This window comes from Coccinella septempunctata, chromosome 3 (genome assembly GCF_907165205.1).
Source record: "Coccinella septempunctata chromosome 3, icCocSept1.1, whole genome shotgun sequence".
In the NCBI taxonomy this organism is placed as follows: Eukaryota; Metazoa; Arthropoda; class Insecta; order Coleoptera; family Coccinellidae; genus Coccinella; species Coccinella septempunctata.
This window is the reverse complement of record NC_058191.1, coordinates 21,139,506-21,167,073: the sequence shown is the minus strand read 5'-3', so window position 1 is coordinate 21,167,073 and position 27,568 is coordinate 21,139,506. Positions and strand designations below refer to the sequence as shown.

General features: G+C 36.2%; 3 protein-coding genes across 4 annotated transcripts in view; 1 reads left to right on the top strand and 2 right to left on the bottom strand.

Moving 5' to 3' along the window:
• The window catches only part of LOC123308931 (transient receptor potential channel pyrexia-like), a 78,363-nt gene extending 57,577 nt beyond the window's left edge, over positions 1-20,786 (top strand). For both annotated transcript variants that reach the window (XM_044891747.1, XM_044891746.1), the window contains one exon: positions 20,661-20,786. In XM_044891747.1, coding sequence (XP_044747682.1) covers positions 20,661-20,707 — 47 coding nt within the window. In that variant the 3' untranslated portion in view covers positions 20,708-20,786. The remainder of the gene's footprint in view (positions 1-20,660) is intronic.
• The window catches only part of LOC123308932 (dopamine D2-like receptor), a 285,090-nt gene that overhangs the window by 185,686 nt on the left and 71,836 nt on the right, over positions 1-27,568 (bottom strand). The gene's annotated exons all lie outside the window — the stretch shown is intronic.
• Positions 14,958-27,568, bottom strand: part of LOC123308933 — a 69,236-nt gene continuing 56,625 nt past the window's right edge. The window contains exon 2 of the mRNA XM_044891750.1: positions 14,958-16,380. Coding sequence (XP_044747685.1) covers positions 15,103-16,380 — 1,278 coding nt within the window. The 3' untranslated portion in view covers positions 14,958-15,102. The remainder of the gene's footprint in view (positions 16,381-27,568) is intronic.

Here is a 27,568-nt window from a genome sequence, read left to right as displayed (position 1 = left end):
TCACAAAAGTATCAAGTATCCACTGCTTGTTTCTCTCAGTTGCAGCTCAGCTTAATGTAAGCTTTTCGTTTCTTAAATCTTCGAACACACAGCGGGGATATTCACTTTTATGTTTCGTTTCGGTCTTCTTTTTATAATTTCTTGGTATCTAGATACAACACATTTCAACGTTAAAATATTTTTGAACTATCAACCAGAGCAGCACAAAAGTGATTGGAAACGCAAAAGATGTAAGGGGCGTTCCCAATTACCCACCTGATATCGTTTCTAATTACCCCAAGTTATCAAAAGATAACAAATAATGGAGTGGATACCAAATATAAAAAGACGAAGAGGAAGACCAAAGAAAAACTGGTTGGAGGGAATACGAAAAGCAATGAGCGATCGAAACTTACAAATAGGACAATGGGAAGATCGCAAACAATGGAATCTAGGCATCGGACAACGTCGTCGCGCGTTTTAAACCGATATATATATATATATATATATATCAAAAGAATTAAAAATGGCTGGCACTTATCCATTTTCTTTCAACTTCAAATCACGTAGGTTTAGAAAACACATAGTACCAGTATGGAATCAACAAAATATGGCACATCTAAACTTCAAAATAAGATAGTTACATCTGTTATAACACACGAAAAAATTAAAGTTGAAATGCGAAAACAATTCTTCGACTCGCCGTTACAAGAAATATGCAACTTATCGTCGCAACTTTTGACATACGCCCTGAGAATCGCTAGATGCATCTGTTGGAAATGTTGAAGACAGGGTCGCACATGAGGAAGTATTTTTTATCTAGCTGTTCCCAATTACCCGCCATTCCCAATTACCCCACTCTCCCCTATAGCAGATAAATCTGAAATCCAGGACCGGTTCAGTAATATTTCATAAGATGGAAACATGGCTATAAAATACCCTGTATATCGAAATTTATTAGAAAAGTCATCTTGTTATCTGAATAGAGCAGAAAAAATTGAATGTGTATTTGTTCAAAATCTCACGGATAAAATCAGTCTAAATTATTCACAAATTATCTCACGATCTTCTCCTTGTTTGAACTCTCGAACAATCGCCATAAAAATGGGGAGAAATATGGTAACAATAATAGACCATTTTCAATTTGTCAACAAAAGCACTTTCAATAAACTGTCTCAATTTTCTACCCCAAACCGCACGATACAACAATTGTTTCAACTGACCTGGGGGTCAATTCTCGGGATCACTCGTTCGTTGAACGTATTCGTTCATGAACGAGTGAAATCGAACGTATCGTTCGAATCGAGTCAATTCTCGAGCATATCTCCAACTACTCGTTCCGAAGAAAGTGTACCTTCATTTCGAACGGAGAATAAACTTGGCATCGTAGCAAAATTCATCGAATAATCAGCGTTTAATCATAAACTCATATTAATAATTCTATGCTTTTGATAATTCTGTGCCCATTTATGGTTGAATTTGAATTTTGAAAATACGTCAAATCAAAATCTTCAGAGTTGGTTTTGTTTAACTAAAACATCAGTTTTGTAGTGAATAAAGATTTTCGTTTCTTGTTTTAATATGGAAAAGAGAAACAAACCAATGTCCGTCGAACAAAAAGAAATATTAATTCTCGTCAACTTTCTCTAGACAAGACTCCATATAGAGTAAGATCCCAGAGCGACCAGACATAACTTATTTTCACACAAATGAAACTTTAGGATCTCAGTAGATTCTCATATGTGCTTTGAATACCTGCGAACTTGTGTAACTTGCCTAGTGACACCTGGGCAGATACCAGGTGGCAAAGGTGACTAAAAATAAGTGTTACTTTACTTATTTTCACATGGCTGATTTTTATATATGTTTTAAAGAATATTATTCTGAAGTTATATTATAAGTGCCAGACTCTTCCCATGGGCCAAAACTCTTGCCAGACGCTTTGAAGATGCACAAAAAATAAATGAACTTTACTTATTTTCACATGTATGATGTTATAAAATATGCCATTGAAGTATAGCTCCATAGTTGGGTTGTAATATTCGGATTGAAAGAATTTTCTTTCGATTATTTGATTTTTGGCAGATTTTATAAGGAAGAAGAGACGTTTAGAGAATCCGAAATCAAACTATTCCCTATATAAAATTGGAAGTTTCATTAAAATTTAATAAAATACATGTTCGTTTTCCCTGAAGGCCTTCAATAATCAAGTATTATATTCTCGATGGACATTAAAAATTTTGCAAAATTTGTGTTCAACATACATTTCAGCCAAGGTAGGAGGACGAAGAGTAGGATCAATTCAGTACACTAAGAATTTTGACACAAAAATAATTGTACTACAACTCTCATTTTATTCACTTCTACTATTACCACTTGAAGATTGTTTAACAAAGAAAAGCTCAGCAGATGGAGTGGAGGGATTCACCTATACTTCAATGGCATATTTTATAACATCATACATGTGAAAATAAGTAAAGTTCATTTATTTTTTGTGCATCTTCAAAGCGTCTGGCAAGAGTTTTGGCCCATGGGAAGTGTCTGGCACTTATAATATAACTTCAGAATAATATTCTTTAAAACATATATAAAAATCAGCCAAGTGAAAATAAGTAAAGTTCATATATTAGGTTGGGGAAAAAGAAATCCATTATTTTTACGTGAACTTCAAGACTTTAATTAACATGTTTTGCATTGTCCGATTTAGGTCAAATATGAACATTTTGTTCTATAATTTGTTGCCATTTTAATGGTAGCTTCATTATGCCTCTCTCTAAAAGTCTTGGTCCTTATTAGCGAAAAACTCCAGCAATTGATTTTCACACTCTTCCCTTGATGCCAATTTCTTATCACTAAAAAAGTTTTGCAATGCAAGAAAAAGATGGTAATCGCTTGGTGCGAGGTCCGGACTGTATGGTGGATGCATCAAAACTTCCCAACCAAGCTCCTGGAGTTTTTGACGAGTCACTATAGAAGTGTGTGGCCTGGCGTTGTCCTGATGGAACACGACACCTCTTCCGTTGGCCAATTCTGGCCGTTTCTGGTCAATTGCTCGCTTCAGACGGTCCAGTTGTTGACAATAGATGTCTGAATTTAATGTTTGGCCATATGGAAGCAACTCGTAATAAATGATTCCTTTCCAATCCCACCAAACGCAAAGCAGAACCTTCCTGGCCGTTAGTCCCGGTTTGGCCACCGTCTGAGCTGCTTCACCGCGCTTTGACCACGATCGCTTTCGCATAATGTTGTCGTATGTGACCCATTTCTCATCCCCAGTCACCATCCGTTTAAAAAATGGGCCGATTTCATTACGTTTGGCCAAGGCTTCGCAGATGGAAATTCGATCCATCATGTTTTTTGGTGTTAATTGGTGTGGCACCCAAACATCAAGCTTTTTTTTGAACCCAGCTTTGTGCAAATGGTTTAAAACTGTTTTGTGGTCGATCTTTAACTCCTGGGCGATGCTACGACTACTAACATGCCGGTCCACTTCGATGATTTCAGTGACTTTGTCGACATTTTCGACGACGGGCCTGCCTGTGCGAGGGGCATCCTTAACGTCAAAAATACCCGAACGGAATCGACGAAACCAAAATTGCGCGTAATTAGCTGTTACAGTATCGGGACCATAAACACTATTCACATTTTCAGCCGCCTGACTTGCATTTTCGTCTTTATCAAAGAAAAACTGTAAAATGACCGAATTTTCTCTTTGTTGACTTCCATCTTTAACGCCGTGTAACTCAGAACTGAATGGACAAAACAAAAAACTGCAAACGAATTCTTTTAGTGCGAACTGTTACCTTGACAACGAGCATAAATTTGAAGTTGTTTGATCGATAATTTACGAGATATCGATCACTACAGCCATCTACCGAAAAAATAATGGATTTCTTTTTCCCCAACCTAATATTTTTGTGCATCTTCAAAGTGTCTGGCAAGAGTTTTGGCCCATGGGAAGTGTCTGGCACTTATAATATAACTTCAGAATGATATTCTTTAAAACATATATGAAAATCAGCCATGTGAAAGTAAGTAAAGTAACACTTATTTTTAGTCACCTTTGCCACCTGGTATCTGCCCAGGTGTCACTAGGCAAGCTACACAAGTTCGCAGGTATTCAAAGCACATGAGAATCTACTGAGATCCTGAAGTTTCATCTGTGTGAAAATAAGTTATGTCTGGTCGCTCTGGGATCTTGGACTAATAGCTTTGTGGAAAGATCTTACAAATATATTAAATGGAACCCCAGGTGCAAAAAAAGACTGGAAAGAGTGGAATAAGGTATATAAAATACATCCTTGCTGACTATTTTTATATAATCTCAATGCAAATCTTTTAGAGTTGGCACGACATTCCGTCAAGGACGAAAACTAAAAAGGCGCAGATTAATGCCCATTCTTCGAAAACGGGTGGTGGACCTGCAATGGTAGATCTTTCAGAGTCAGATAAAACTGTCATAAGAAGCTTATTGGAAGTAGTAGAACCACAGGCGCAGAAAATTGTGTTGGAAAATGATAAAAAAGTGGAAAGTGACCAAAAACAAAAGGACAGGAATTCTCTTAATGCACCTCTGCAGAAAGACATTCTCCTTAATGATAATATAGGAAATGATGAAGCTCACGCTGGAAAAAAATGGAAAAAAGAGAAATTTTGCTACGCAGCGTTTGGATAAAGCTGTAGAACAAAATACTCAAACGATAGATCTACTGCATCAAAACATTCGAATTAAAGAAGAATATTTAAAAAAAAAAACTTCTGATTATGGAACGAGATGTCGCAGCAAAAGAAAAAATAGCATCAGAACTAAGAGAAATGAAAGGTATACTTTTGGAAAAAATGTGCAATAAATAACCCCAGGATGGTTTCTTATCTGTGTTCTTGAGTTTTGTTGTATATTTCATTATTAATATATGTTACATACCCCCGGTTTCATAAAGCTCGATCGGGGAATCAACGCTTGATTGACAGATAAACGTCAATTTGTTTTCAATCAATAATTCAGCCATAAGAATTCGGAATTGAATTCTCGAATCAAATTATGATCTATATACATCTATTCAATGATTCTAAATTGCTTCTTGTTCAATATATGTAGGAATGAATGAGTTTTAGTGATTTCGTTTTTGAAATCCAGTAACTGTCAAATCGTTGATCGGGCAGTAAGAGTTTTATGAAACCCGCTGTTACTCTTAGTTTTCGTTTAAATGAAAATATCAAAATAATAGTTATGTATTTATTCTTGTTAATTCACATTTTGAAAATAATTCATTACTATATATTCCTAATTCTTCTCCCCTCTACTAATTCAGGGTTGACTCTTGCCATGGCGCCCCCTCTACCCCGATAAAAAAACCTATATAATGTCACTCATGAAAAAAGAACTCTCACCTTCGTTTCCTTACACAAATCATGAGGAGGAGTAAGAAAAGGATTCAACTCTTCTAACAACTCTCGAACCAATTGTTTGTTCAAACGGAATAAACGTATAAATATATTATCTGATAAATGATCGAATGGATTTTTTCTAAATTGGTCATAATAATGTCTCTCGCGACTTTCTTGCACAAACCTATCGGCTTCACTCATAATATTATGAATATTTTCTAAAACAAGATCCTTTAAGTTCATTTTTGAATAATTTAAAAATATCAATGAATAACTAATGCACGAAAGTCAAAATATATGTGCTTCAGTCATCGAGCGTATGATACATATCACTCGTTGTCGAACTAATGTTTGAACGATGATTTCAAACGAATAGTTCATAGATTCGTTCCCCGAGAATTGCAATTTCCAAAAATCTACGCTCATCACGTCACGAACGTATACGTTCAACGAACGAGTGATCCCGAGAATTGACACCCTGATCTAATGCAACTGATCAGATAGTCTCAAATATACTGTTTTGCTTCGTGTTTCCGATGCCAGACTCACCTTTCACAGTCCCGTACTTAAAAATTAATGAAATTTTATCGAAATTGTCTGTCATCTTCAACTTTCTTATTCTGATGACTTCTACCTTCCGTCAAAAAAAAGACTCACCGTTAAACACCTAGTATATGTCAAACTTTTAATTGAAATTCTTTGAAGACAACAACATTCACGTAAACGTAACTAACATCTTGACAAGGTACACCACTCAATTGAACAAGCTACTCAAGACGGCCTTGCCTACCCTTCAGAAGTTCACCCCTAGCTTAAACATTCATAACATTAAAGAAAAGAACCCACAGATCCCAAGTCTATATAGTCTTATAAAACTTCATAAAGTAGACAAGAGCATCAGACCTATAACATCAGCACACGGTTCACCAGCCCATAAGGTATCAAAAGTCATCAACCACATCTTGACCCATCAATTAGGCTATAAATCACCCATGTCTGTGAAAAATTCGATAGAATTAGTCAACATCATAGAATCCACCAAATTAGACTCGAACAATGAGTATATTTTAGTTTCCTTTGACATAGTTAATCTTTACACAAACATTCCAGTCGCAGAATCCCTCTCATTACTAAGGGAATTCCTGAATGGTTGTCAGACCCTAAGAGACTTCAATATTGATAACGAAGACATCCAAACGATAATGAACTTAATGGAACTTATTTCTAAGCAAAATTTCTTCAGCTTCAATGGCAGTGTTTACACTATGACAGATGGTTTACCTATGGGTTCACCCATCAGTGGACTTCTTGCAGAGATTTTCGTTGCCTACTTGGAGTCTCTAATCATCAAACACCACTTATCACATAAAATAATTCTTTGGAGAAGGTACGTTGATGACATATTCTGTATATGGTCTGGAACCCTTGACGAATTAAACTCCTTTCTCACGTTCATCAACTCCCTATCCAGAATTAAATTCACACTAGAGATTTCCGATAACAACAATATTAACTTCTTGGACTTGAACATTACTCTGAACCCCGACAATTCGTTTAACTATAATATTTACAGAAAGCCCACACAAACTGACGTTGTGATCCCTAAGTTCTCCTACCACTCACCCCAGATCAAGAGGACAGCCTTCTGCTTTCTTCTGAACCGCCTGCTTAACATTCCCCTTACTAAAACAGACTACAATAAAGAACTTGGTAACATCTACAAGATTGCCACCAACAATGGCTACCCTGTACAATTTGTGGACAACATCTTGGCCTCTATCAAAGAAAAACGCATCTACAAGAAAATATACCCTCATACTCCTATCAAGAAAACTTATGTGGTGGTTCCTTACTTCCATGGATTCAACTGCAAGTTAAAATCTCTGCTTTCCAATCACGACCTAGCCCTCATTAACAGCTCACATAAAACTTTAGAGAGACTACTGGTTAACAATAAACCAAAGAAAAACAACCCCCAAAAAAAGTGGAATTTATAAAATAAATTGCAACAACTGCCCTGCCTTCTATATTGGTATGACAACCAGAGCCGCAGGAATCAGATTTAATGAACATGTCAAGAATAGACCAGCTTCAGCGATGGGTGGCCACTTGCGTGAAAATGAACATTCCGCTTCACTCGAAAGACTGACCATAATTCACGAAAGCGACGACTTCTGGAGACTAACTCTTCTGGAACAACTCGAGATTCTGAAGAACAAAAATAGTGAACACCTCCTCAACGAGATTAAAGATTTTCCTAACCCAAATTTGTTCAAACTAGTTCTCTTTCCCAACCAGTGACTCTCATTTCTCGTTACCCCTGTATATCCACTCGACCATAGAACGTCAAAGTGCCATACTCAACCGTCAACTGTCAGTGAACCTCGTAAGATCGCGTTGTGTACCCGTCTGTGCTGCACATTCCATTCTGAAAAATTGAGCTAACCTATACTTCTATAATATCTACATGTTTTGTCTGATTCTTGATTTCAAAGATAATCATTGTAAATTTGCATATTTCTCGACGGTGAGTGTATAAAAGTGCTATATAGCATGAGACATGTTCAGATGGTTTTTAAAATTCTTGTTCTTACTGTTGTGTTCTTTCAGCTGACCTGATGATGGCCCCACGGCCGAAATCGATTGTCATAGATTATTAGTATCAATAAAACGTGTTTTACCGATCTGCTTCTGATTTTATTGTTGATTTCACAACACGTTTATGGAGAATTTCATTCACAAAATTTTAATTGAAACTCTGAATGAATTTTTGTTCACTCATGACACTGTATTTTGATGAATCAACCGGAAATGGAAAATCAGGATCGCTTTTAGGTGGTACATTTTTTTGTGTCCTTGTACCTCATTCGACAAAAAAACCATCATTCATACTTATCAATGGAGATATTCAAACAAGCAAGAAAACGCCAAAAAAAATCAAGAAATATTTTGAAGTTTCCAAGTTTTGCTACTAATTTCTCTGTGATTTCGAAACATTGTAACCAATGCTTCTAGGCGTTCGATGCTTGAATGTGTAGGAATGCCATCCCATAGGAAAGAAAGACACTGCGGATTCAGATTCTGTATTCACGAACTATGGAATGAAAACATATCCCTTCACATTTCAGAGGAATAGTTTCCAATACTTTCAACAGTTTCAACCATCGAATCATGATCCTACAGGATCAAATTCCTACAGATTAGATAATTCACCTCCAGATCATTTTTTTATGTTGTTTCATGATCGATAGAATCAGGGTATTATAGGTTTTCTTTCAACATCTTGCGTGTCGTATTAGAAAAACATTTTCCAGTTAATCAGTAACATATCTGCTATGTTTACTTGGGAGTTCTAATAGGAAATTTGTTATGTATTATATCGGATATTTATAGAGATTCACAATTTCGAGTTGTCAGCACTGCTTTATTTGTCAAGCAGTATATACATAGGTGCTTTTTGTTTAGTTTGGTTTGAGATTTCATTATGGAAAGACTTACACCAGAGCAAGGCTTGCAAATTTTTAATCGAAGTAATGGTTCTGTTCTTATCGTGCGCTTCCTCTATTTTATTTACATAATCGTCCTTCAGAGAGCCAAATTTGAATAACATTAGATCGTTTTCGCACCCAAATGATAATATGAGATTCAAAACAGTGCACACTGAAGGAGCTGTAGCCGGTGTACAGGAAAGCGTTGAAGAAGATCCAAATTAATCAATTCGTCGCCTTTCTTAGCAACTGGGGTTGTGTCTTTTCAGTTTAGGGAATATTTTGAGAAAAGAAATCGGCTTAAAAGCTTTAAAAATTTTGTTTGTGCAGGAATTAAAGCCAAACAACTATCGCCGCCAATCCGACGAATGAATTGAAGCACAAATTGATATTGATGTTGATAGTGTGATTCAACCCTATTGGATTGTTTTCTTTGGGATTATGTGAATTCACTTATCTACGTCGATAAACCAGAGACAACTGAACACCTGGAAATCAATATTCGGACAGTTATTGGCGAAATACGGCCGCAAATGCTGCGAGAAGTTTGTGAGAATTGGTGTTCCAGATTGTGCCTTGTACGCGCCAGCCTTGACGGCTACATGGCCGAAATCCTGTTGAAACATTCATGTCATGAAATTTTCTGTCGAATAAAGCCTATTTAGCGTCCATAGCTTGGTGGTTAGAAGCGTCGGCTCAGTATTTCGCAACCGCAAGGTACTGAGTTCGATCCCGGGCTAGAAAAGGGTACGTGCCACCATTCACTGTTGGGTTCAAATTAACAGTGCTGTGCCTAAGGTGGCGTAAGGACACAGTAACAAAGCCTACACAGATCACAACTGATTCTCCAAACTCGTACAAAGTACAGAGCTTCTGATGGGCACTTGTGGAGAATCAGGATAATATGAATATGAATTATTAATAATAAAAAATATATTTCTTAGATTTATTATGAATCAAACTTGTGCATTTCTATAAAAAATATTTTTATTTCTTATAATTGGAAATTAACGGCATGCATACAATTGGTAATTGGTAGACCACCTGACCGACAATCAGGGGGTTGTAGATTCGAGTCCTGCTCGGGGACGTACTTGTTTCAGAATTCAATAATTCTGTCTGCAGTTAATCTATTTATTAATTAATTCACATTTTACTTTCCAGACATTAAACTATCATCTTAATTTACCCTTTATTTCTGTAACGTGAAAGATACGATATTTTCGACGAACACGATATCCATGTTACATATTTAGAACTTTGTTATATATGTATGTGTGATGGATCACGGAAAGAGTATGACTAAAGTTGTTGCCACAACAATTATATTAGGAACTATTTTTCAAAACACTTTATTACCTTGAACGAAAGCTTAGTTATTGATGAAGTCTTGTCAGGCACTGCGCTTGAGCACAAAGAACTGTTTTAATTGAACCCACCTTTCAAAAGGTAGCTAAATTTGTGTAATTCTGTAAGAACAAATAAGACAGAAAAATAACAGGATTCAAATCTAATAATTTCGAAATGTGTATACAGGGTGCGCAAAATTCGATGGGATTGATTGACAGCTCTGTAACCGTAAGAGCTGGGAAAGAATGGATGGTACGTTTCCGACCTCGATTTTCAAAAGATTCGTAATGGCCAAAACCTCATCCCTATATCTTCTTTTGTTTTCAAGTTATAAAAGCGGAAACTTATTTATCGGCTCTTTGAGTTGAGTTTCGTAAAATTTCAGTAAAACCTAAAAACAAATGTTACATTCTACAGACACTTTTTCATGAAGAAGGTAGTAGCGCAGTCAAAGATTTTTTCAGTCCTCCACTTCAATGATATAGTGGTAAGTTTCTTTTTTTCAAATATGAACCCAGTGTTATTCTTATATATTTCAGTCCCATATTTTTTCTGATTCATTATATATAATATACGTCGTGTCTCTAATTGTTCTTCCTATAAAAAAAACTCAAAAACTAGTTCAGTCAAGTTGGCAGGTCATTTTCATTGGTTATATTATGATGAACTTTATGCTTCTATTTTTTGTCAGGTTATAAGAGACTTCGAATATTAGAGAAGATGCTCGGAATATTAGGAACTTACGAGAATTGCCATGACCACTTCATATTTACCAATGAGCTTATAGTACTGGTATTTATTTGTGAAGGTTTTTGAAAAGGCTGTGGTACTATTACTACTAGTTGAAAAGATTTCGGAACATATTTATATTCATCTTCCATATTGGAACATTTTTCATCCTTCCAAATATCTGGAATGAGAGTGATCTTCAAAGTATCTACAGGGTTGTTACAATATTAATATCGGAATAATAAACCTAAGGAAATCCACTGAAGGCAAAGCCTGTGTGTGGAGACATTTAATAACCTGGTACAATATAGGAGCATTATCATATTATTATCAATTAGAAAATGACCGAACTAGCTTTTGATTATCTTTCTGACAATTAGAGACATGACACACAAGGTGAGTCTTTGACTCGTACAAATATTTTAACAGTGGATTTTTGAGGTCAAAAGAAACAATTTTTTTATACCATTTTTTCCCTGGGTGATAACATTGAGTGTTAACCTCAATGACTACTCAAAGGTAATATTTTGTGTTCGACAAAGATTAATCGCATCAATGAAAATCAATATTCCGAAATTCAGTTCATCCGATAAAAACGTTTGTGAGATGAAACAAAAAATAACCTATTTTTATGGTTTTTCAACAGCCTGTATCTTTTAAACCGAGCCGATTGGGAAAAACTAGTATAGAAAAAAGTGTTTCTTTTGAGACAAGAATCTACTGTTCATATATATTCGTACGAGTCAAATACTCACCCCGTATATTCTGAATCAGAAAAGATTATGGGACTGGAATATGTAAGAATAACACAGGGTTCATATTCAAAAAAATTAAAGTTAACAATATATCACTGAAGTTGCGGACTGAAAAAAATCTTTGACTACGCCACTGAATTCTGCTTGAATAAGTGCCTGTAGAATGTTGTTTTTCGATTTTACTGAATTTTACTGAAACCTAACGAAATAGACCCAAAAAATGAGTCACTTATAACTTGAAAACAAAAGAAGAGAGATGCGATCTTGGCCATTATCCATCTTTTGAAATTCAAGGTCGGAAACGTGTCATGTGCCATCTATTTCTCCTCACCTCTTACGGTTACAGAGCTTCCTCCTGCCATTCAATCTCATCGAATTTTTCACACCCTGTGCTGGTATTCAGTCCTGCAGCCCAATCTTTCGAGACAATTTTTGGTTGAAAATTCGGAAATTATATACAGAACTCACTCGTTCTTAGGGTCAAGAATGGATAAAAGGAATGTTTCAACTGAACAGAAACTATGTTAATATCATCACATTGAATGATGACATGAATTCTTGACAATATACCTAATTCTAGAAAAAAAACTTGATGTGAAATAAAAAGTAAAGAACTATTTCAAAATTATATCTCTAGCGGCTCTTGTTAGGTACTACTTCAGGAAACTGCGTTTCCTTTGATAGTAGATCTAAATTAAAACTAGTTCTTCGAGAAAAACCAAATTGTTTAAAATAAAGGTATCATGAAATTCATCAGTTGGTTATATCGCTGGATGCAGAATTTGGGACAATTTGCGTATTTAAAAAAACAAGATTTACCTGGTACACAAATTTTGGAACTGCATCAATTGTGTATTCCTGATAAATGATAGTAATCAGGAAAAGTGCAGAAACAGGTAATATCTGTTATTTAATCTGCCCATAGAATAATTCTTCCCAGTCTGGCGATTTAATGACTTTTATCCATGGACTGCTTTCGGGGAAACGATGTCTTTTGCTTACTTGATCGATGCACCCAGTTCCACAACAATTCATCCCTCCTCAAAGGTATAAAATTAGCTTGCTTATCGAAATTTTACAAATCTCTAGCACAATGGCCACTATAATACGAAAAACAAAAGATTTTTCGCACAAAAGAATGCACTTTTGCCGTAGGAGGAAGGCTCCACCTCATTGTCCAAATAATTGTTTTTGTTCGTGGTAAAATTTACGAGAAAGATAAAACACAATTATTGTATGTCCGCCATCTTCTTTATGTAAGATTTTTCATCAACGCAAAGTTGAGAATTCTGCGTAACGAGATTGAATTCGCAGAACCTTGAACCGCAAAAATGAATTCGATATCACTACCCCCTTAACCGCTACCCTAACAGCAATTATTTCAATTTAAACGAAAGCTCACGATTTACGACCTATTATCTCTATTCAAAAACAATTGCTCTAAGTGGTAGCGGCTAGAGGGGTAGTGATATCGAATTCATTTTTTGACCCGTCCGAGCGTTTTTTCCATCTCAAAGGTTCAAATTGGGCGTGTGAAAGTTATTGATTGAATACTGACTCACTCTGTATAATAATGAAGCGATGAAAAAAAATTCACTCATGCAGGAAATTGAATTGCCTCTCCAACAAGGTGCTGCTCAACCCCTTTTCACTATTCAAAAATGAGAGCTGTTAGGGGTTGCAGCTAGAGGGGTAGTGATATCAAACTCATTTGAACACCCTCATTTGTCCCCCTTTCAACAAAATTTGAGCTCAAAATTCGGGGTGGAAAGTTATGGATGTCCCACCCTGTATATGTACTGACCGAATGCAGTTTGCGTGCGAACCCCTATGCTCTTCTGCAGTCTATCGGCGAATAGTTGTACTTTCGTTCACTTCAGGTCATGTGGTATTGTTTGGGATGGGTGTAGGATACTACAGAGTAAGTGAGGCTTCGATTAAGATGTGTTACACTGCACTGTACTGATGAGGGACAATAATCCCGAAACCGGTCTACAGTTTGTGTAAATATGTTTCAGCCTCCCTGAGAATTCCTTCGCTGATTCATATTATATATTTCCAAGATAATATTTTTCTTATCTTCTATAGATGCGATCTCTTTGAATTTTCGCAATAAACTTGTACTTGTACACTAAAAATTAGATATCAGTTAAATGGAAAAGGTATTTGTAGAATACTGAATGCCGAAATTATCGACCTGAAAATTTTACCTAGCTCTTTTCCTTCGGAAGGTGGCATATTTACGGGCAGACCAACGAAAATGACCTTGACCACGAATTCATCATCAATAAGTCCAACCATAAAAGTCTTTATTTATCTTGAGAAGGCTGTGATCCAAATTAATTGCTTGGCACAATCTCAGGCTCAAAAAGTCAGGTACAGACATTTAGGCGAGCTGATAATGCTCTTGTTTCAAGCAGCAAGCGAGAAAATTATGTCAAAACTCACAATTCCTTCACTAAAATGACATTACTCATGATATGGTATCTGGTGTAACCAGCAAAAATTCTTTCAAGAAAAAAACCATTCCAAGAAAAAAAATTTCTTATGAACTGCAGTTTGGTCCCCCTTACTATTTGTTGACTTTTGAGAAAATACATCATGAACAAAATTATCTCTATATTCATCAAATACATCTTTTACATGGACATTGATAAAGAAATCCGCAATATAAAAAGAAATGCAGTAGGTAATAACATAGAAAAATGAATGAAGATGAAACTATCAACGGTTCTCTTTGTAGCTGCTTCAAAAATTTTCCAGCCTCGACAATAAGTTTTTGTCCATAATCACTCAATGTGGGACATGAAGTCCTCAAAAACTGTTCAATTTTCCTCAAAATATTCGAAAGCAATTGATCAGATTCCGAATTTAATGTGCCGGAAATATTCTCAGTATGCAAATTTCTCAATGGTAATACTATAGATTCTGAGGTTCCTTGAATAGCTGCTTGCAGTGTAGGTATGATTTCACTAGCATATACAGGCTCTGACTTGGAGGATGGTGAAAACTGTTGTGGATCTTTGTGTTCTGGATTCGTTTCGTTATTCATTTTCTTCGTTTTATTTTCAGGAGATTTAGAGGTCTCACTACTCAGTGGTTTGGAATCTTTGCGAACTGCTCCTTTCATTTGTTCTTGTCTGCCTGAGTTATCTTTCGGAGTATCTTTGTTTTTATCGATTTCATATTTACATTTCGCTCTTCGTTGAGCAAGGTTGGTATTGGACACATTCTCATTCTTCATCCCACACTCAAGAGTATGCTTCAACAAAAAGATTCTATGAGTGTTTGAGAATAACTAGCTACCAAAATAACTATGTGGTAAATACGAACTATTAGTTGAATGTTTTGACCAAACGTCTTAAACTCTAAGAAGATATTATATTGAATGAAATAACTCGATATGATGAATTCTAGTACATGCTACATTCTGAACAAGAACACTTCTCGATTATACCACAATAACAAATGAAGTAGAATATATAATACATGAGAAAAACGAAGAGGGATGACACGAACAGAGATTCTTCTTTGAGATGATTCTTGAAGATCTTCATTTCCTCATAAATATAATGTTTTCTTTCTATCATGAATGTTATGATTCTATTCCGAGTTATCAAAGGAGGTGGCGTAAAGTCTCCTGGAAAAACCATTGTATCCACTGAAAGAATGTCTGACATTTCGGATACTCTTCTGTAGCTCCCCGAAAGGCATTCGTCGTTTACAGATTGCCTCTTTTTGATGGGCATGGCATCACTCAATCTATTGGAAAAATCGCTGAGCTTATGGGTCCAAAAAGATGTACCGGGTGGCTCAGGTGAGAAAGAATCACTTTCGCTTGCATCGAAAGTATTTGGAACAACTTTCTCAGTTGAAACCCTCACTGTTCTGAAATCATTACGTTTATCTATACCGTCGTACTTCCAAATGGGATTTTTCCTAATGAACACATCATTTACTGTCCCTTCAACTATAATATTGCTGCAACCTATACTTGTGGAAACTCCTCCTAGACTCGATGTGAATGACTCACTTGTTAGTGAAGATATTTCTTTTTTCACAATCTTCTCATCATTCATTGAAATGTTTTCTACTCCAGCTAATATTTCATCTTCCGACCCAAATGAACGCATTGCTTCAGCAATACTCTCTTCATTTGTAGTTGTTTCCGAATCATATTTTTTGGCATCGGGAGCTGTCCTTTCAAGCGGAGAAACGATTTTGACCTGTATTTCTTCTCGGTTTCTTAAACCGTCTTCTTCATATTTGTCTGACGTTTTAAGTAAAACTGCATTTTTTGGATTTGGGATATTTTCCGCAGTATCTTTTATATGTATATTATCACTCTCGATGTTGGTCTCAGCAATTTGAGTTTCTAAAATATTCAACTTTTTGCTTTCGAAGCCATCATTCTGCAAAGGTATTACATTTTTAATAGACGCTTTGGCATTTTCATCATACCCGTATGTATCATCTCGAAGGCTTTCACTCATCGTCATATCATCTGAGGTGAAAAGTTTTGGAGGAGAGAAAGGTAATTCAGATTCTGATAGGCCGGGGAGATTAGTACCATATGGGATGCGCATACTGCAGGTGGCATTAGCGCAGCATATTTCTCTATCGTCCTTTATGAGGTCTCTCGGATACACTTGTGTACCCTTGTCCAAAACGAACGATTTAGATCGCTCCATCTGGAAAATAATTTGTGAAAAGAAGATATTGATTCATGAAACAACTAACACTTGGGAAAATTTCGAGGGAATGGTAATAGTGAAGATATGTTATCATATAGTTTTCCTCCTATATTAACTCTAGTTTTTCAAATTACTTTATAAATATACTTTTATATCAGTCACTAAGATTTTGGAGAGATGAAAAGAATATTCAAGGTTCTTCATGATGCCACTGCCAATTTATTCAATCTTGATGTTACAGTATTCATATTCCAATAAAACTACCTCGAAGTAAAATATACAAATATCAAGAAAACAATGAAGAGTGTCATTGGTTGGTGTTTCACTTGCTCGCAAAGGGAAGAAAGGCAAGCACATATATTTTTAGCGGATTCAGCGGGTGCTTGCATTGATATGTGCCCAGGTGGTACAATATTTATTCTACTCCTTATTCTCATACTCGCTGCTCTCTTAGAACAACAGGAAGCACAACGGCAAATATCTTCGGGAACGCCACAAGATACGGAAACCTGTGGCAAGTATCTTCTTTTTACTAAAGAACATGGCGGATAACTAGATGTTGTAGAGCCGCTGTTGTGAAAGGAAGCTTTTGAGTCCATTATGTTATAGGGTAGTTGGAGGACGACTGTTGGGACCTCATCCTCCCTTATACTGGAGCATAATGCACAATCTTGCTGTAATCTGGTTTCTTGCTGAGAGTGACATTCACAAGCATTCAAAATTTCAAATTGCTTCTGTATTTCTCGCGGTATGCACTGGACACTCTTCTCGTAGATTATTTTCGGAAAAGAACAGCATCTCTTGTCATCATCGACCCAATTTAGTAAGATCTTCTTTTTGTCCCTATTCATCTCGGTTTTTACAGGCTTCCTCTGTTGAAACACATGGTGTTAGTTATTCTGCATCAACATATATCATCATCATAATGACATTTGCATGTATTTATTGTATAATAAGTACAGTTCGAGTTAATGCAGAATTTAATTGCCATGTTTTTCTCCATGAAATATTATCGCAACAAAACAGTGGAGCGCACATGCTATTAATCCAAATCATTATCAGATTGTTCAGAGTAATGAACAAACGACGCGACGGTTATCTGCCGAATGCACCAAATACTGTGCTATTCGTCAGTATAGCACAAGTAAGTAAAAATAAAACAATTGAAACTATCAATCCACTAAATAAAACTAGCGGCTTTGCTAGCATCAAAATATGATATTGTGGGTACAGTATATTGAAATGTTGTATACAGGGTGTTTCACGAATGATTGTACAGGCTTTCATGGCAGATGCAGGACATTATGGTGAGTCTGAATCAGTGTTCGAAAAATGTCCTAACTATATTCGTTCAAGAGATACAGGTTGTTTTATGTATTTCGTCAAAAACTTTCAATCAGCATAACTCCTGAACGCCTGCATGGATCTACATGAAAATTTCAGGGAACGAGTATGGGCCAGTGCCAAATATTTGCACATAATGATTTGTGGATAGCGCAGGTCCGGACTAAGAAAATTATATTATTTTTTTCAATTCTTGTAAAACACCCTGTACATCAAATTTTCCAACAGCGAAATTTTTCTCAGAATCTAAAATGAAAACTCTTTCGAACAAGCCTATTAGGATCAATGGCACACTCCGCATCATTATATTATGAACCATTGAAATTTAAATTTATAGTAAACACAGACCTGTGAATCTCCGAATAATGCGTCAATTGATATTTTTGAATCGATTGAAATTCTCAGTAACATGACTTAAGGCAGCGTTTCTCAACCTGTGGGGCGCGCCCCCCTAGGAGGGTGCTAGCATACCAAAGGGAAAAATATTATTTGAAAAAATTAATAATTGACTGAAATAAAACACACACATACAAAAGGAAATACATTTCGACGTCTCATTTACACTTTCCCTTTCCCAATCAATTTTCGTATGTGATTTGTTCTCGAAAAGTTCCCCATTCCCCATTCCCATTCCCATTCTCACATGCAGCTTGAATCGATTTGTAGCTTCAGATATCATTTATTTTCAATGCTATGGGAAAGATCATAGAAGAAATTAGTTTACTCTGAATTCAACCCATTTCAAAATCTAAGTAGCTCATGCTATGAATTTTGGCATTTCAAACCATTGTCAGGTAATTATTGAAAGAGTGGTAGATTGTTGTGTTTTGATGAATTTTCGATACGAGAATGATCGAAATGCCGTCATTTACGAATACTGAATGAACTGATATGTTGTTACTTTATGGATTTTGTAAGTGCAATGGTCGTGAAGATGCTAGGGAATATCGAAGGCTATATCCGTGTTCCACTTACACGAAGAAAGAATTAGTTGAATAATTCGAAGATGAGTATTTCTCAAGGGTGTCCCTCGATATTCAATGGTTCATAATATGATGATGCGAAGTGTGCCATTGATTCTAATAGGTTTGTTCGGAAGAGTATTTATTGTAGCTTCTGAGAAAAATTTCGCTCTTCGAAAATTTTATGTATACGGTGTTTTACAAGAAGTGAAATAAGGAATATAATTTTCTCAGTCCGCACCTGCGCTATCGACAAGTCATTATGTGCAAATATTTGGCACTGACCCATATTCATTCCCTGAGATTTTCATGAAGGTCCTTGCAGGCGTTCATGAGTTATGCCGATTGAAACTTTTTGACAAAATACTCAAAACATCCTGTATCTCTTGAACATAGAACGTATGTAGTAAGGACGTTTTTGTAACACTGATTCAGACTCACCAAAATGTCCTGCATCTGCTCTAAAACCCTGTACAATCATTCTTGAAACACCTTGTATGTAATACACATATACATAATTTTTAGAAGAGCATTTCGGATCCGCTAACTTTGGCAGGACCGCTGAAGGACACAGATGGTTTGATTCATGTTTTTGTGGTTTCGAGTAAGTTATATTGATCCTTGATCACGAAAAACCCCTATTTGTAGTATCTAGGATTTGCAGATTCTGATTTACAGAGTGTTTTTCAAATTTGAATGGAAATTAAAACCACTTCAACTCCTAAACGGAATCATTTATTCATACGAAATTGGTATGGGGATAGCTTTCATGGGGATCCAAAAAACTGCAAACAAATATCATTCGATTTACAGGAACATATCACATAAATTTGGAAGGTTCTTAAAAATTCGCGGAATCACCCTGTACAATGAATTTCATTCTTCGAAATCTGCGTAAACTGTAATATCAATTATTCAATTCGCCAAATAATGATGCATGGCATGCACATGATTTTGGAAAAAATGCCGAAAAGCAACGGACTTTAATATTACCTACAAGAGAAAAATTTCAAATGCTTCATCTCAAGTGGTGTATTCGACATGACTATTTCACGAGAAAATAAAGGCCCATTTACACGTATTTTCTCTCCTGTCGAGGAATCGTATGCCATACTCGCATGATTTTAAGGATACTCGCAGTTGCCATTTTGGGCAAACGTGTTTACATGACACGTGTTTTTATATCATGTTCGATTATAGTGTATTCAAGGCAAGAAACTCTTACCCTGTAAATGAGCCTTGAGTCGAACAGTAATGTTTGAAAAACATTCATTTCCGAAGCTATCTTGAATTTGAGAAATATAAAATAAAATCTTTTTTTTTTCGCCCCACCTCTTTTTTGAGGGTAGTAGATCTCGGAAATCTGAGCACCTAGGATCTCGGCGACAGTCACAAAGGATAGAAGATGGAAGGACGAAATCCTTCCATCAATGATGATTGAAGATCCAGATTTCAGATTCCTATGGACTGTATATTAAGCATTAGTTATTTTTATTTGGTAATTTCCTTAAAGCAACATCTAAACCAATTATTCTCAAGACAAAACATTTTAACATTCTGAAAAGTGAAATTGAGGTTGATCATTATCTCACAGATAACATCCCAGATAATAGAAAACCTCCACAGTCATTCACTGACTACAGTTTGCCATCGTTGAAACCGACTGACGTATTCTTACTATACCTGCCATAAACTTTTCGTCAAATTCTGTATCCTCACTATACCTTCTTTATCTTTTCCATATTTTCCGTCGAACGGACAGAAGTCTTTCTAGGCGTCGAACACAAGTTCGCAAAATTTAAATATGGATATGGTATGCCAACGATAGGTATGTGGAAGGTATAGTGTTCATACTTCCGCTCATTCGAACGAAATATAATCGATGATGAACTTTCGGTCAATATCCTCAGTTGAACCAGTGTGTACTAACAGTATAAAACACAGAACTAATAACAGTCTTTTTTGTTGCAGAGCATATCAAGAGGATTGGCAAGGAGCACAAAAAGGTACTTTCCTGAAACTCAAACCAAATTCATAATAGATATAAGTACATGCTCTAAATATTTTGTGCAATAAAATGTTCGACTATTAGGCTTATCAATGTTTCTTATTCAAAATTCCTTCAGGTCCTTTTGGAATGAGCTCAAAACACTCTCATTCTATTCAAATCTAACTTAAGGGGAAGTAGTACATACGATTCGGGATCCAGACGATCGACAATGGTTACGGATGCTACCCCAAATACGAAAATGTCCACATCTTTGAGCAATAGCCTGAATTACGAACTGATACAGTTGAAAAATGGAAATTACCACACGGGAGGTATTATTAGGAATAATGAGTAATTTTCGGTTATTCCTGAATTTCAGCGTAATTTTGGTATACACACTATGAAAATTTTTGCAATATATTTTGAATTGAATCGCCGATGTCACCCCGCCGATATTTTTATCGAAATGTGTTGAAAAATCATAGAAAAATGATTGTGAAAACAAGTTCTATAGATATCAATGTTCAACTTTTTTTTCTCATAAAAAACCAACTAAATCGGAAAAAAAAAGACGGGGTGATATTAAGACGCCATTTAACTTCAATTTGAAAAAAAATCAAGGCTTCACGTACAAAATTGAAAGAGTAAATTAAGAACTAGTGAATGCCGTTTTTAAATGGAGATTCTTGAGTTATTACTTGCCCTCAAGTTCTCACAAATAAAATTAATTAATTAACCCTAACCCTCGCCTTAACTCTTGCTTGTTGGGGAAAATTTGATATCCTGTTTACTTTCGAGACAGTTAAGAGGGTTTTGGGAAAGTGGGTAGCACGGATATGTGCTTACATACCCGTGCTTCATGGTGCTTCCAGACGCACGAACCGTACCAACACCGCACCCAATAAAAACTGTGTTAGTTATTTGATGATTTTATGGCTGTAGTAGGATTCCGTTTGGGAAGATAAGGCCATTCTATCACTGATGAGACTGATGAATCCCCAAATCTTTGGAGATCGACGAGACAGAGGGGATCTCATTGTGACGTATTGGGACTGCGTGGGCTTTTTCGCATGAATCCCGATCACCTCTATGGAAGAAGTAGCACACAACTCCATGGCAATGCCTAAAACTGACTAAGGAGGATTTCAGGACAGCGTTCAGCGTTTCTCTCCAATAGAGTTTTTGATGGATGAAATCGATCTTCATATAGTATAGTTATTGCCAATTCGGTGAATAAATTCAAAAATTAATTCTATCAGTTCACTCAAAACCAGAAATCCATCAATACTGAATCATATTTATGGACCGTTACAAATCAGGAAACGGGTAACACAAGCAACAGCGACAATTGGGCTGCATTTAAACCTGATATGTGGAAAGTCAGCTGAAGGAGATTAGGAAAAGAAACGTAGTTGAGGAGTTCTGTGACGAAGCTATAAATATAATACACAAAACACGAAGAAACCCCCAAATAATTACCTTCAAAACACAATATTAATATTGTAAGGTTCGAATCCCCTGCCGCAGCTCGAAAACATAGCGGTAAGACTGGCCTATCCAGCAGCACCGAATAGCTTCCTGGAACAACTCGCTGTTCAGCCTTCCTTGAGAGATATGGAAACCCAGAAGACCCTGCGGTTGGCCCGACCTAGGACGCCCTGGCCCATGCACTGGAATTTGAAGCTGCCAAACAAGCTTCGCTCAGGGGACAGACCAAGATGAGACGCACCGTCGAAGGAGCCTAAGCCAGCGTTGAGAGCATAAAACAGCGAAACTGTAAGGAGTCAGCTAAATAAGAACATCGTGCATGGAAGACGCTTGATAATACTGATGCATTATCCGGGAGACCATACCAACACTGCAAGCACTGCAGTAAAGTAGAAGAGAAGGAGTTCTGCTTGAGATCAACCATCGTGAATTCGAACTGGCTGCCAGAATTACTACTGCGTTGTGACGAGGCAGATTTTTGCTCCGCCACAAAAGGAAATTTCTTCACCGATACTTTCATAATAGGACCTGACAATTGAAATATTTTGAAAGAAAACCGTAATATTATCATAGGGGGGCTTTACCGATTGATATTATGTCATTGTTTATGACGCTCCATCAGATGGACCGAGAAGAAATCGTTGAGCGCCATTGAAGCAATATAAAGTAGGCAATCATCACTGAACTATAATCAAAATGGAAAGCGCCCAGTAATAAATACATGCAAGCCGAGATAGATGGGTTCCTTAGAAGGATCATCTATCCTCGTAAATAAATTTTAGCCAATCATTTCCTCTACTCCAATAACTGATTTCATTACTATGGAAACGGCTTAAACAGTACCGTCCTACTGTCACGAATAAAATAATTACCATTATGTTCATAAATATGGTGAAAACGTGCTGTATCAAATCATGCAACTGTGAATCGAGTCCTGAAGGGAGTGTTATTTTCCGTAGGTTATAATGCAAGGTTTATATTTATGAAATATGAGAGTAATTTCAGTTTCCCAGTGAAAAAATCAGAGCTGTAGGAAAAGTGGATGATGGCAATTCCTGAGGATCATGAAGCGCCAACAAAATACCATTATACGTATTTGTAGCCAACAATAGGGAGTAGGTACTCCTTCTGACGAAAATGACGTATTTTTTATGAAATATCTTTGAAACGTCACATTTTGAAATAACCATTTCAACCGTTTCCCAAAAAAATTATTTTAAGCACTTAAAAATAAAAAATAAAAATGGGTATTTAAAATTCAAAGCGTTTCATGTGGATTGCAAAAGTTGGCAACATCGACTGAAATATGCCCTGATAATAAAGGACAACAAGAACATTATCTTGATGAGATAGACAAAGATGGCAGTCTATGAAGTCTGGGACGAACGAGGAAGGTCGTAAAATTTTATGGGATTTTTATGGCTGGTTATAGTTGAAGCTCGCCACTAAGTAGGCGCCTGTGGATCAACAGCTGTTTTTTTTTATAAACAAGCTGATCGAACATCGTTCTTTTCATTGTCTTGTATGCGCTGTTGCCAAATCGTAAACTCCGCACAAAGCGATTTAAATTTTAAAACCCCATATTTGAAGGATGATGTTGAATATTTTCCGCGGTGAATTTGAAAAAATCATTAATGAAACTCATAATTATTCAGTTTAAACTTGCATATGCAGTGATATCCCAAATTGAGGAGAATTCCCCATTCTCCAGTGAGTTATTCAACAATTTAACATAGAAACGAGGACCGCGGTGCTGTACCAAACATTTTTTTCTGATGTTGTTGAGACTTACAAATACCTGAGTTCTTATTGGTTCCATATGGAAATGAACATGTCCAGTATCTTTTGAACAAGAAAATCAAAATCCTTCTTTTTCTCAGAATTGAAAATTAGTGGAATGAAAGCAATAGCAAGGTATTTTCTATGCTAAGCTGCAGTAGGTGGTGTCAATGTTGGAAACTTGGTCTGACTCTACAACCACCAGAGAAAGATAGGATTATCACCTTAGTTACAGAAGGACTGGAAAGTACCATACAAGGTAGTAGAAAGTATCAACGATGTAGTTTACCGTATCCGAAAGCTATTCAGGGAAAAAGACAAGTGGTCCATGTAAATCGTTTGGCGGACTAGGACGAAGATGATGAAACCCTTCTAAGAAGGACCACCCAGAAGCTTGATGAGATGAGTTTCGATAGTTTCGATCAATTCATGGCAAACTATGGAGGAACTGGGGAAGCACGATTCAGAGTTACCTTTGAGCAGGAGCAGGATCTCTTCTCTAGTCCTTGAGAATATTCACTAACCCAATGTACGTCCAAAGGAATAGCATTCGTCTTCAGGAAGAAATTTGGCTGTGTACCTGAGCTCTTCCAAACACAAGCCTCGTTCCGGGAAAGCTAGCTCATGGCCGGCTTTACCTTTTCTCCTTTTCTACGTAGTAACCAAGACATTATTTGATAACAAACCTAGCTATAGAGGTATGTGGAATACCGTGTTAAACCTGAGGGTTGAACTCGCAAAGCTGAAGGTTAAAGAGCTGTGCCAAAGTTGGGTTGTGATCTCTGTCCTTCAGCTTCCAGAATGTCCGTGATGCTGAATTGATACGGTTGTGTATTTCCGTGTCCAGGATAGCCTAGTATTTATGAAGCTTCCCAAGTATTTGAACTGCTCGACCTGTTCTAGAGTTTCATCCTCCTGATGATATCTGTTTGAAGGCTACCTGGCGGACTTACCAGGATTTTGATTTTGTCAATATTGAGTCTAAGGCCTAGAGCTTCGTATATATGTTTATAGGTGTCCAACATTATCTGTGGATCCTCTGGACTGCTAGCATCAAAGTACTCAACAAATCGATGCGATATTGTCGAGATTTCATAGACGTCTCGAAAATGTAATTTGTGGGAATTGACTGGACTAAGACCTTTATTCTCATACTCCAGCTTTCTATAATTTTATTTCTCCTTCATCAGAAGAAACAATCAGAAACAAACAAAATGCTCAGCATCAGTCACCACAATCATACTCACGAATTTGAGGTTATATTCTAAGATGCACAGGGTAGGCAAAATTGGTGATACCTGAACTTCAATATTACAGCACAAGGATATATATATATAAAATTGAATTGCTCATTGGGTTACCCCTTTTCGGGAAACTGATAATGCAATAAACCGCATTCCTCTATGCTCGAGTCGTAGGCCAAAATTGAAATATAGGCTATTTCAACATTGATCTCCGTTTCTGTTCGTGCTAGAATGTTGAAACAACAACGTTATACAGACACTTGTGTAATAGCAATCCAGTGGCGTACTCCGATGTTTTTCAAGAAGTTTTCTTGCTGACCTAAAAAAATTTTTGTTGTCTCTTATGGAACCAATAGTTTAAAAATGACATAAACCGAAGCACCCTGTTTTTTCGTTAAAAAAAATACATATTTTAATGTATCAAACATCGCCCTCAGATTCATTCAGATATGATGAAAAATATATTTAGTTTACTCAATAATTCCAATGTCACATAAAAACTATATTTTTCATGCTATCTGAATCAATAATAGGACCATGTATGATATATTTATTATACAGCATGGTTCAACTAAAACTTAACACCTCGATTTTCTGACTTTGAAATGAAAATGTGGAAAATCGCTAGGGCCCGTCACATTCTAATTCGAGGGGGAACAACCTTTTCGTTTTTTTCATTCCCGTAACTTCAACCCTTTAATGAGGGTGAGTGCAACCTCTTGATTTTGAGTAAGGATGAGAGGTGTTGCGATAAATAATTTTGAGGGTCGTATCGAGTACTATCTGAGCCAAAAATTTCGCTTCAAAATATCCATCGATAACGAAAATAATGAAAAAGTCAAGGTGGAATTTATCTCGAGAATATTATATCCTATCCAAGGTATTTAGTAGTTATGTTGTCCAAAAATTATTAATTTTTTGTCCAAAAATTATTGATTTTTTGTCCAAAAATTATTGATTTTTTGTCCAAAAATTATTAATTTCTTGTCCAAAAATTTTTAATTTTTTGTCCAAAAATTATTAATTTTTTGTCCAAAAGAGTAGACGGGCCATGTTATTGATTTACTTAGTCTATCGTGAATTTTGAGGAACGTTACAAGTGTGTCAAAGCGATTGTAAATTTCTGGTAGTATTTCTTAGAAGAAAGGGTGGAAATGATTTAATTATTTTTTAGAAATAACGACTCTGCGCGAACAACAGTGAGCAATGAACGACATCTTGAAAAAAAAGTATCTGCTGCTTACCTTGTGCAACTAGTTTCCTTTAAGCCTACTGGTTCAGTCGGAAACAAAAAGAAGGTGCTTGAAAGAGACGAAGCTATGGACATGGCCGTCTTAGGACATGTAGTAATGGATTCAACCCTTATGCCCGTTTGCACCATTTCGCTGGTAACCATGGTTAAACTAATCGATGTTCAATATTTAAACGTTGCTTAGCATTTGACGGTTTGCACCGTTGAATCATAATCGTTGTTCAATTTAATCATCGATAGATTTAGCAACACCACTCACACCATAAAAAATTTCAGCCAAGCTCATCATAGAAGATAAATTAAAAAGAAAAAGAAGTCAAGGTTTTCTGACTAAACTTCTGTTGTCAAGGTGGGAAATTTGAACATTTTTTTTTGGAGATTCGGTGTTGTGTTTTGAATTTGAAGTGCGAACATGGGTAACATCAACACATCCTATTACTCTAGGAAAAGAATCCTTCTTGCGGAAGGACTGTTGAATTTGCACTATATCCTCATCTTTGGTCATTTTAAGGAATTCGGAATATAATTTACCAATTGCTAATGAAACTGCGGGAATAATTCTTGATCCTTTCGATACATCTACATTTATGATATCAACAGAAGCCAACTGACCAGCACTAGCATAAAACCTCAATTGATTTATTGGGTCAACACTATTATTCCTGAAATATCTATATTTGTATAATATAACTAGTTATTGAATTCCAAATCATTCTCCATATATGGCAAAAAAATAACACGGTTTCTTTAGTTAAACGAAATCTTCTGAAAAAAGTGAGGTCCATTCTTTCGAAATAATTTCTTCTACTGGAAAAACATCTGGGAAATTCCAAATCATTCTCCATATATGGCAAAAAAAATAACACGGTTTCTTTCGTTAAACGAAATCTTCTGAAAAAAGTGAGGTCCATTCTTTCGAAATAATTTCTTCTACGGGGAAAACATCTAGGAAATCCAAATTCCATATTGCTAAGTGCATCAAGATCATCATCAAGTAATATCTCATCTTCCAAATCATCCATTATTAATTTGAATTTTATGTTGAATTTGATTCGATAATGACAAAATATAAATCAAGTTGGAAGTTTGATCAGTTTTAAAAAAAAATATCAAGTTTGCTTTTTTG